At 38.9% G+C, this 12,284-nt stretch overlaps 1 protein-coding gene across 4 annotated transcripts in view; it reads left to right on the top strand.

Moving 5' to 3' along the window:
* LOC131301218 (ubiquitin C-terminal hydrolase 12-like) overlaps window positions 1-12,284 on the top strand; it is a 28,831-nt gene that overhangs the window by 9,780 nt on the left and 6,767 nt on the right. For 3 of the 4 annotated variants that reach the window (XM_058327391.1, XM_058327393.1, XM_058327392.1), the window contains exons 12-21: window positions 271-349; window positions 435-581; window positions 673-753; window positions 857-976; window positions 3,153-3,275; window positions 7,159-7,236; window positions 7,383-7,471; window positions 7,570-7,678; window positions 7,774-7,842; window positions 7,991-8,101. In XM_058327391.1, the coding sequence (XP_058183374.1) occupies window positions 271-349; window positions 435-581; window positions 673-753; window positions 857-976; window positions 3,153-3,275; window positions 7,159-7,236; window positions 7,383-7,471; window positions 7,570-7,678; window positions 7,774-7,842; window positions 7,991-8,101 (1,006 nt within the window). The remainder of the gene's footprint in view (window positions 1-270; window positions 350-434; window positions 582-672; window positions 754-856; window positions 977-3,152; window positions 3,276-7,158; window positions 7,237-7,382; window positions 7,472-7,569; window positions 7,679-7,773; window positions 7,843-7,990; window positions 8,102-12,284) is intronic. The other variant, XM_058327394.1, reaches the window with a different exon arrangement.

Genomic DNA, 12,284 nt, shown 5'->3' with positions numbered 1-12,284 from the left:
ATTACAAAACCCCACTTTACTCCCTTTTGGTTGCCCTTGGACTACTTCACCTACCAACATTTTAAAACAACCAAAAAGCCTTTTGTGCTATCCTCTTCCTTCTTTGCATATGCTTGTTGGCATTTCAAAGATTCGTTTTCACAACTGCTATATTGTGTAACAATTGGTTCAATTTTAGACTTGCCTTCAAGTTAATGTTATGTTGCATAATCTATCTGTTGTTTTATTTGGGTTAACCGCCAAAATTCACTGCAAGTTGGTTGCTTACAGGTTTAAATTTGACGATGAACGGGTAACAAAAGAAGATATAAAGAGGGCATTGGAGGAGCAGTATGGCGGGGAGGAAGAGGTCATTTTTGACGCATATATTCTGGTGTAGGTCCTGATGTTTAATGGTACTAATGTCTATACTGATCTCTGCTTCTACCCAACAGCTACCACAGACTAACCCGGGGTTCAACAACTCTCCTTTCAAGTTTACAAAGTACTCTAATGCATATATGCTTGTGTATATACGGGAAAGTGACAAGGAGAAAGTGATATGTAATGTGGATGAGAAGGACATAGCAGAACACCTTAGGGTAAGATTTTCGGATTTGTTCTTGTTGATTTAAGTTGCAGATGTTGGTCACCCATATAAATTTTACTGGCTCTTTGGACAATAAATTCCAGATTAGGTTGAAGAAAGAACAAGAAGAAAAGGAGCAAAAAAGAAAGGAAAAAGCAGAGGCACATCTTTATACCATCATAAAGGTTATAGCAGTCTAAACCCTCTCTTCAAAGTTTTACTTTTTGCCCAATATGCCTTTTTGGCTTGTTGAACATTGTTTACCAAATCTGTTTGTTGATGCCTCAGGTTGCTCGTGATGAGGACCTTGTTCAACAGATTGGAAGGGATATATATTTTGATCTTGTCGACCATGACAAAGCTCGTACTTTTCGTATTCAGAAACAGACGCTTTTCAGCCTTTTTAAGGTATTCTCTAGCAGTTGGTTGGTTATGTTTTGATTAGTTGGAGTGCTACTTCTTGGTGGATTTGGTACCTGATCATATAGTTGTTTCTTGATAGAAATTAACTTTGCAGTATGAAGTAATTTATGTGCAAAATAAAGTAAAAAATCAGATTCCATTTTTTGCTTCTCACACTCCCCTTTCAAGACCTCAGACTCCTTTTTTGAGAGGCTTAAGATAGGATAGGGAGGTTATAATTCACTTTAAGTATGTTGAAAGATTTTGCCTAGAATCAGTAAAATTTTTCACCAACTTGTTACACAAGGCGCAATCGAGGGATGGTTCTGCGATCATTCCATGACTCTAGGTCAATAGCTTACTCAGCGTCTCTTCATGGATCTCCATGGATACCTCCAATGGTAAGTTCAACCATGAAGGAGCCTCTGCCACCTCCTGGTAAGACATTCCTTCCTGCTCTTCAAACCGGTGGGATTTTCCGAGTTTAGCTCATCACTTAGACATTATTCGTGTGTTGGACTATTTCATACGGACCCCTACCGGCTTGACCTAAAAGGATCTAGTAGCAGTTGGTACAGACATTAACATTTTGTACTCCAGGGGCATATTATTCGTCTAGAGTTGTAGTGGTGTGCACTCTATATGGGTCTTCTAATTTTTGGTAGGCATTATCTTTGACTCTAGTTTTCTTCTGCGTTCTTGGTTAATGGTAAATTCTTTCAAAGAGTTGTTTATATGTAACTTCAACAGAGGAAGAGATTATCAGCCATGAAGAAAGCTGCACTGTAGTCATGCCATTGAGGGCATATGGCAGAGAGAATGAGTGCCATTCCCCCAGGCTTGTCTTGGCATAGCCTAGGTTGTTGCTAGGGAAATTTTGCTATCAGCATCTTCCTTGTTTGCTAATAGGGTTGATAACTATATCCTGAAAAGCAAATGGGAGAAAGTTGGTAGTATCAGAAGATAAAGGGGCGGTTTATTATTGGCAGAAACACTATCAAATACAAGTAGCACAATCCTAAACATCACGTCCTGACCATCACATCTAATATCATCTGTCTCCCACCTCTGCATCCCCTAGATTGTCATCCTTGTGATAATTCATTAGCTAGATACTTATGTACATTCTGTTGATACCAACGGATGTAAAAATGAGTTTAGATCCCATCTTCTTCAAAATAGGCGCTATAATGTTTCACTGGATTTTAATTGCATCCAGTGGTAAAATGTGCCAGCGTTTAAAAGATTGACTCTTGCAGGCCTTCAATCTCTGTATCTTTTCGTTTCTCAGCTTCTTGTTTTTTTAATCAAGTTGTCTTATCTCACGACATTTTTATGACTTGAAGGTACAAGATATTTTCATGTCTTGAAATGGACAACCACCTAACATTTCACCATATATAGTGTATTAGCTTCTTGGCCGTTTCTGAATTTGAGACAACCTATGGCATGGGTTGTCATTCCCACAAACGACTGTGGACCAAGATAGGTCATGGTGGGGCATAATTGAATTATTCATAACTTGTTCTTAGCGATTGTATTTTTGGTAGTTTGTGTGTGACAGAAGCATTGTAACCTATTTAAAAGTACTTCGACGAGGATACTCTGCCTGAATCTTTATGCATAGTTTATTTGATTGTTTGTTCTTACCAGTGGAAAAAGAAGTTACGCTAACAAAGAGTAAAATGGTCCACTTCTGAGGAAATTTTTTTGGAAGGCAAAGACCTGACCTAATATTGCTTGAGGGAAGAGGGAAATATATATGGGTAGCTCACGCAGAGTAGGATAACATGAACTAGTGTAAGCTATTTGAAGTCCTAGACTGGATAGTGGATGTTACAGTCTGTGTGCCACCAATAGCGGATCCCAAACAGTTAGAATAAGGTTTTGAGTTAATTTCATCTCTTTCTTGTTTTTAATGAGCATTTACCTTTCCTGAGAACTTTTTAAGCAGGAAATCTGAAAATTTACCATTTCAAAAAAATGAAAGGCAAAATGAACATATTGTTTGCCCAGGATGAAATGTTCGGTGAATTAATTATTTGCAAGTGATCCTGGTTTTATGGATGTGCAACAGACAATTTTGAATTGAGTCATAATGTACCGATCATTTTTAATGGCTTCTACTTTTAGACAAGGCTACCTTGCTTTATAGCATTGATTACTCTGAGTTCTTATCCAGGAGGAAGTTGCCAAGGAGTTTGGTATCCCAGTGCAATTTCAACGCTTCTGGCTGTGGGCAAAGCGTCAAAATCATACATACCGTCCGAATCGCCCATTGACAACACAAGAGGAAGCTCAATCGGTAAACATCTTCTGACTTTGCATCATTTTCTTGTTATGGTGCATCTGTGTGCATTTTTTCATTTTGTTCTTTCTCTCTGTGGTTTTTTGAGTTACAACTACTCAATGTGGCATGTGTTGTTATGTGCTATTACCCTGGTTAACACTTTGATCAATAGTTTGTGAATTCGTTGATCTCTTTTTCTCTGTCTTATGTGCTTCTATTTCTGTTCACCACAACATACAGAAAGTCTAAGAGTTTCAGCAAGGTGAGCTGTCTTACCATTTGACGTCTGTAGTCACTTCGTACAGGAGAGGGGTCCAAGGATGGAGTCTTGGGTCAGTTTTTGGAATAATAACTGGTGGGCTTTATTGTGCTTGAGGAGAAAGGAAACAGAGAGGAGGAACTGGTTGGGAAAAAGACAATTGTTGATAGAGTAGATCATGTAGAAGACTCGGTGGAATGGAGGGGTTCTAGATCATTGTCAGGAGAAGTAGGAATGAATGGAGGTCAGGTAGCTAGTGGTTGGATCAACAATCTTTGTGGCCTTTACTTATGATGATTTGGTTTGCAAATAAATCTTTTTTGCAGTGGATTTTTGGTTGGAGGAGAGTGGTTCAAAGGCTTTATTAGAGGATGGAGTGAACTATTCTTGTTGGTGAGGGGAAGTAGTGCTTCATTGTCGTCCCTGGGCTGTTCGCTGTTTGCGATGCTTTGGGAGTTACATCTGGAGGTTTTGAGAAAGAAGAAATGCAAATGTGGGACAATATTCATAACAGGAGGAGGCAAGAAGCCAATTTAGTAAAGTGTCAAGGTAGAGTTTCTCAGCCACAGGCAGGAGAGGTAGTCGAAAAGGCTTCAAGGTTCTTATAATTATGGTGGGTGGATGGTGAGTAACTAGTGTTGCAGTGGTTTTAGGAGTTTGTTGTTTTTTGGCCTTTCTTATAATTATCTTGGTTTCCTTTTCCTCTCTCTGTTTCCTTTTATCTCTTCTTGCTTCATCTCTTCTTTTCTTGTACCTTCTTTCTGATGCGTTTTCTTCATTATCTATGAAGAAAATAAGGGCATATTTTCCTTGATATTCACGCTCTTATGTTTTGTGTCATCCATGTTCTGAATTGGAGATAATTAAAGAGAAAAACTCTAATTTTATGGTTCCCATAGATATTCTGTTGTCCTCTGAAGAAGATCTTTGGCTTTGGATTCACTCCCAATTGTTCTTGGGGGCTTCCTTTCTGCACTTCATATCAATGTTATGAATACCGTTCCGTACTGGCCGGTACGTACCGGTTTGAGAGGAAAACGGTATTGTAACACTCGAATACCGTTCCGGCTCCAATACCGGGCCTTACCGGACCTTACCGGAAATACCGGCCGAGAAGACGTTACCGGAAAATTCGTCCGGTATTTTTATAAGCCCAGCCAGAGAGAGAGAGAGAGAGAGACAGGACGCGAGAGAGAGAGAGAGTGGGATAGAGAGAATCAGAGAAGAGAAAGAAGACTAAAGCCACAACCGATTTCTGTTCAGATCTGGTTTTCTGGAGACATTCCGATGAAGTTCTCCGTCGTCTTCTTCACGCCTCTTCCGTCGGTCGTCTCCTTCACACCTCTGGTTCCGGGCATTTTGTTCTTCACGTCTCTTCCAGATCTGAGAAAAAAGGAACACTGAAAGTAGAACAGTTTTATTGGGGCGTGCACCTGCTTTTTGGGAGATTATTCAGTGTATTGATATATCATAGTAGTACATCCATTATCTTTATTTATTAGTTTTACTAGTCACACTACACCGTACACCAACCAGACTACACTAGTGTGTAGTAATACAGTATATAGTACAGAGTATAATATTTATTCTATACCTATATGTTAGAATTTTAGCAAATATTTGTATTTGACGGAAAATCCGAAATGGTACCCGGTATCTCACCGGTACCGGTACGTACCGTACCAATAGCAAAACCGGTACCATGTCCGAAACGGTATTCAGAACTTTGCTTCATATGGAATTATTAAGAGTGATAGGATAGGATCATCTACAATTCAATTCTGCTATGTTATAGCTACACAGTACACGATAACTCAAATTTGACATTTATACTGCTGTAAAAAGTTTAGTAACTCTACAATATATTCAGATTTTCTGTACCTTCTATGTTCTCTCTTTTGTTGAATGTAATAGGAAACTCTGACAAACACTTGCATCTGATGACCTTAGTGGTCTGTCGGTATATTTCACGAATTTACCCTGTATGGTGGATTCCATTTTAAATTACCTTAGACTTGTACTACTTACCCGAGAAGCATGGGGTTGGGTCAGGGATAATAATGTGACTCAATATGGGCAAACCGATATGGCCAATTTGTAAGTTCTGGTATGAATATGGTGAGTACCTGAGTACCTGACATTGTTTATCCGTGTTCATATGTGTACTTGGTATGCAAATACAGACAGAGATATGTATGCAACCTTTACGGAAGCAGGTTTGGCGCATATATAATGAAGAACTATTTTCTGATATTTTGTTTTTGAGCTTCTGACTTGCATTGCCAAGCTTCACATCCAAACTGAGGGCCATGTTATATGTGTGGACAGGGGTTTGGAACCAAGAATTGCACATTTCAGCTTAATTAGAGATCCTAATTTTAATTGGGTGGACACGATTTTGGATCAAAGATTACACATTTCAGCTTAAGTAGAGATCCTCAATTCTTTGTCGAAAACGAATGACCCCCAGTGAGGTGTTCCTGAGAATTATAGCTTGTGCTTTTCTTAAAAATGCCTCCTCTTATGAACAATTTGAAGAAACCTTTCCTTGTCATTCTGTTAAGATGAATTTAGGATGGCTGTTAGAGCCATTCATTAGCGAGGCTATCATTCTTGTTTGTCTGTCCGTAAACAAGGACGGATACAACGTTATCTGCCTTTTTCTGTTGTTGATGCTTATGGCTGCTTTCTTGGGAGCAAAATGGTTCAACTAATGCTTTCACCTTTAAAAGCTTCTGGCAAATATGTATAGTTTGTTGTATTGTTTCACATCTTTTTCTTTCCAAGTTTCTTTGTTGTCCTTTGTGCTTATAAATATGGTCTAATTTGCAAAGGAGCCTAAAGGTTTGACATTAGGTGCTGAATCAAGCAGTTAATGCCTTCAGCACAAATTTCTGTAATGGTACTTGGCTGGGGTTGCAGGTTTTAGTGGACTCATGTTCTTGGGTCAGCCGAAGGTCTTAAGGAGTACTTTTACTAAAGGTTGATCAATTCGAATTTTTTTTCCTCTGCCACGAACTTGAATTCAAGTTTCCTGCAGTAAAAATGCTGGTCATTTCTCATACATGACAGATTATAGCTGGGTAGAAATTTATGGGTTGTTTCCATGGAAACAGAAATTGCAAACCCCATCATTTTTTCAGGACTGAACTTACACCACTGGATGTTCAGGACAATCTGGTTAACCTGTATGTCCAAGTTGAAAGGTTGGATTATATTCCAGTTGAGTTCTTTGATAAATCGGTCAAATATCATGGGTTGTCATGATGGAACTTTAGTTCTTGTATGTACATCCTCTTTGTCTGGATGAGTTGCTGTTTTCCCTGCTATCTATGGTTGCATTGTGGATGTGGGGTCACTGGGGTGTATGCTGGCAAGTAGTGTGTAGCCTCGTCTATTTCTCTATTACTTAATTTGAAAAAGTTGCTGTGTAGTCTTTACCTCTCCATAAATAATTCAGGTTTTAAGTGTTGACTAAATTCCTGGAGTAAATAAGGGAGGTAATAAACACACTTACTACGCCCTTGTTTCTCTGTAATCAACTATGATGCCCTTTCATCTGTTCAATTATATGTTTCCGGTGTGAATTTAACTTGACCAAAACCACTGTGGCTTTGAATATCCCTTCATTCATTGTAGGTTGGACAATTGCGTGAGGTATCCAATAAGACGAACAATGCAGAACTAAAATTGTTTCTGGAAGTGGAATTTGGACAGGTAACATCTTCTTAATCTGGATCCATCTATTTTAACTGTGGTTGCTCAAGTTGATTGTGGTGGACTTTTGTTTGGTTATCGCCACATGAGATTCTAACATGCACATGGAGCTCTAGATGGTGAATTTGATAAGTACAACTATGCAGGATTTGCAGCCCATTCCTCCACCAGTGAAGAGTAAAGAGGAGATTCTTATCTTTCTGAAATGTTATGACCCGTTGAAAGAGGAGCTTCGGTGAACATTCGTTTCCTTGGATTGGTGTTGCGTGTAAATATGGTGGCCTTTGGTTCCCTCTTTGCGTTCACTAACTAGGTGTCTTTTCCTGTTATCAGGTACGTTGGCCGGCTGTTTGTGAAGGCCAATGGTAAGCCAGCAGAAGTATTGACAAAGCTAAATGAGTTGGCTGGATTCGCTACTGATGAAGAAATTGAACTTTTTGAGGTGAGTGATGTCATTATAGTGGGATTTTCCTCGCCTGGCCACAGGTTAGGATTTGGTTCAGGAAGCCATTCTAACATCCTCTTTAATATGTCCAGGAAATAAAATTTGAACCTACTGTCATGTGTGAACACATTGATAAGAAGCTCACATTTCGTGGTAGTCAGGTATGAACATGATTAATTGCAAGCTATTTCTGCTTGTACAATGACGTGTATGGCCATTTCTAGTATTGTTTCCTTTTTGTTTTTGGATATATACAAACCATACTGGCTGGAAGTAGATATTTACCTATTTCTTCTTCTAACCTTGCAGCTTGAAGATGGAGACATAATATGTTTTCAGAAATCCACTCAAGTTGAAAGCAGTGAACAATGCCGCTATCCTGACGTTCCTGCATTTCTGGAATATGTGCATAATCGACAGGTAATAAATGAGCTTTCTGATACTGACTCTGACGACTTTTGAACTACTATCCACATGAAGTTGTGAGCGCTGTTTTCGGTTTCTCTTTTACTGAGGAATGCCAGTTGTCTTTATACCCAGTGTTTCCCTACTATGCGTCATTGGTATGAATTTTGTGAGTTAGGTCAGGTGTTTGAAGTTTCAGTCTCAAATGGGCATGGGCAATCTGTTTGTTTTGAGTATAAAGTACCATTTGCAAAGTTCAAAAGTTAGGCGGTGAGGGAGATATGTGATATACCCGTGATTAAGAACTATATAAACCAATGTGTACCCCAGATGGTGGGCATTTTCATGTCATGGCACTTGAGAGCATCAACTCTTAATATTTTTGTGTCATAAGCAGCAAGTGTTTGACAAATTATGGGGATGTCATGTGGTCATATTGCATAAGTGGCTGGCTTGGTGATTTTAGCTGCCAAATTTGCTTATGCAATGCTTGCTTTCATCACAATTTCTCAGGCCATTGGTAGAATGATTCATGCTAGGCGCCTGTTAAAGGTTGCACATTCACTTTTTCCTTCCCTTTCTCTCCTTCAACCCCCCCCCCCCCCCCCCCCCCCCCCCCCCCCCCCCTTCCTATTTTCCCCCAACACACCCACCTGACCGCCCAAAAGGAAAATGGGTATTTTGTTGGTTTGGTGGACCTTTTTAAGTAATAGTCTTTCAGATTTGATTGAACACAAGAATGATGGTTGACCACAAAACGTTGTTGACCACTGATTTTATTGTACTTGTCATCGATTTTCTTCTGAGTCCATTTTCAAGGTGTTATAGCGTTAACACATTATAGTTGATGTTAGAGTCAAGGTGTGGAATGGGACCGAGCTTATTCTTGTGTAATATAAGGTGTGGAATGGGACTGGGTTTCGGCTTAATGTTAGACCTGCAATCTAAGAATCTTTCTAAAAAATAGGATGCACATATGGTTAGATAAAATATAATTTAGGATTTTGTAGGATAGTATTTCACAGAATCACAAGAATGGTGAGAAAACATTATGTAGTAATAGTTGGAAAATAGGTACTAATTTGGGAACCTTTATTTCTAATTTCAAGGAGGTCTTACGGATATGTTGTTTCGTTATCAAGTGTAATTTTATTTTGAGACTATTTTGCCCATGTCATTTACTTTTTGCACCAAGTCTTATATGGAAAAATACTGTATACAAGTTTACTTGTTTATTTGTTGAAATCTTATTTTAATGGAAACCACGTATGACTCCATAGGGATGTCAATTCAGAAACCTAATGAACAAGAAGATTATACTATTTACATTTTCACTACTATCTTCCTCTATAAGAAGTAAGCAACATTCTAGAGATCTTTACTTTCACCTACTTCCAACAATTTTTGTCCAAGACTTTGGTAGTGGTGCCACAACCTCAATTTGATAAAAGTCGAATACACGACCTCAAGTTTCCACCCACGAGTATCGGTAGCCTATGCGAATACAATTCCCATCTCGAAGTATTCATGCTTCATAGCCACCTATAGCTCGAGCTTTTGTGTTAGATAGAAAGTTTGTTCCTGGTGTAAAATCTAGACTCATTCAAGCCCTATTGGAGAAAGAAGATGAGTATAACCCTTAAACCACGGTGACATACCAAAATGAGGTCAGACCAAAATGAGGTCGTATGATGATAGACCCAAGAAAGGCTACACTTGACAAATCGTTAAAGCGACAATAGGTGAGGCCCCGCATTGCTTGGGTGTGGAATGGGTTATGACTCGATATTGTGATGCAACCAAATTAAAAGATGGATTGATTAAGAGAGTGAAATCCCTAAAAGGGAATACAAAGAGTCTAAAATCTAAAATCAATTCCTTAAAATGATAAAAATTACAGAATAAGAGACCCTTATACCTATTTATAGACTCAAGAGGATGCTAAAATAAAACAAATACCCTCACTTCTACTGCATTAGGACTCCCAATCTAAATAAACAACTTTTCCTCAAGTTGGACAACAAGACTAAATACTTCTTTTTTTCTTTTTTTTTTGGTACTTTGGAAATTCAGAATAAAGACAACTAAACCAAGAAAACGTAGAACTATTTATTATGCAACTCTCAATTAGGCATGTGCCTGCATTTCGTTGGTCAATGTCATCCTCGTGGAATAACCATCTTCAATATGAGCTTCCGTTTGTGTTCATCCACCGCGTCCATGCTTATGTCCCAGGAAACCCCCCATTTGCCATGCCGTTAGTTGTAGGGATCGTGCAAATAGGCCTCGCTCTTAGCAGAGAAGCGCGGATTTGCGCTCCAGAGGAAGAAGATTCGCGATGGGAGCACGACTCCTTCTACACAGCGTGATCCTGACAAAGGTGGGAACCTATTTGAGCAGTGGCAGAGCACTCAGAGGAGCACAACAGAACTGATCGGAGAACAAGCAGCACCAAAAACAGGTCGGAGAAGAAAATATGGAAAGATAGGGTTTTTACCTGGGACTTTTCAATTAACTAGAAGAAATGATGAGTTTATAGCTCCTTTAACTAGGGTTAAGGAATTGGGTCTAATTATATTTTGTATATTTGGGCTTTTGTATTGTAGTTGGGCTAATAATATTTTGTGCCAATTATTTTATTTTATTTTTTGAAAATTTCAATATATGAAATATATACTCTCATTTAAAAAATACAATTTTTTTTATATATGCCCCCTCGATGCTCCTAACCATAGGATCTTCTACTTGTCTCCGTTCCCACGCTTCCATTCCCACTTCATGCAACAAAGGCCATGCCTCTTATGGATCAGCACTGACTCACTTGGTTCCAAAATATCCCAAGAATCATTAACCGCAGGATCTAGATTTTTCAACTTCACATAATACCCAAGACTTGTTTGAGTAAGTACGAGACGTAAAGGATCTTCAAGCTTTCCAAAATAGTTCTTGCCTTCTTTTGGTACCTCCGGGGGAATGTGTAGGATTGACACTTTTTTTTGGAAACCAATAGCACATGAACTTGAACATCTTGTATCCTTTGCGCCATGGATAACTTGGAAGACAAGTGTGGAGAGCAATCGGCAATCTCAAAGTCATAGCTTTCCTCCATCCGACGGCTTGCCTCCAAAACTTGTCCACTATCTTCCCAATGTGTCAAGAAAGACTCATTGATTGATAGAATAATTTCTTCTTCGTCACCACCAATTGCTTCTTCAAACTTGTGATTTATGGGAACACCTTCTATATCGCCACTAGTTCCAAAGACGAGATCATCTTCAAGTTCTTCATGCAGGAGCTCATCAAGAAGATAGGAACATCACCATCACCATAATCATCAGTATCCTTCTTTAGAAACTTGTCAAACACGGGAATGTCTTCAAAGTCAGTTCCAAGCTCTTCATTGGAGAACTCATCAAAGAGGGAAACATCTTCTAGTCTTGTGAGCAATCTCTATCCTGAAAGATATAATCATCTTGAAGATCATCTCCAAGTTCTTCATAAGAAAGGGGAAGATCCTCACAACTTTGTTGGTCCTCATCATTCCAACATTGTACTAAGTCCTCTTCAACAAAGAGTGGACTACAATCCTTCAACCTGCGGCCCAATTTCCAACACTTCAAGCACTTGAGTTGGATGCAAAGTTTCTTTAGGTTTATAGAGGGATGCTCTACATTATTGGTTAACCTGAATGAGATACATTTGGACTTCTCTAAAGCATCCATCGCATGAACTTGAAATTGTTCAGCGTTAGTCTGTAAAACAATTTAAATATGGCTAGGTATCTTTTTTATCCTCATCGAGGAACCAATATTTTATTTAGTTATTTTGGTGGCTTCGATGCATGGGTGCTTGCTTGGTGATTTCCATTTCACACTGGGATGTGGACGGAAGACTAGTAAATAATATGAACCCTGTGGGCTTTGATTAAGCATTTTGAGCCATGTTGTTACGATCTTCTTTCAATTAGGGTAATAGTCTTCTTGGGAAAAGAAGAAGAAAGATTGGAAATAATCTAATTTGGGGCAAGACCATCGCGATGGGTTGCCTTTGTGTTTTGTCTACTATAACCTTGTTTAGCATGGTTTTCAGTTATAGGAAGTTCATCTAGCTGTAGCACATGATATTAATGTAAGGAAGGAATTACCACAAATTCTTTTATACTCTGTATAAACTTGGGAATTAATGAATGGTATCAAGT

This window comes from Rhododendron vialii, chromosome 9a, assembly GCF_030253575.1.
Source record: "Rhododendron vialii isolate Sample 1 chromosome 9a, ASM3025357v1".
Taxonomy (NCBI): domain Eukaryota; kingdom Viridiplantae; phylum Streptophyta; class Magnoliopsida; order Ericales; family Ericaceae; genus Rhododendron; species Rhododendron vialii.
Note: the sequence above shows the minus strand (reverse complement) of the source record. Positions and strands in the feature narration are given on the sequence as shown.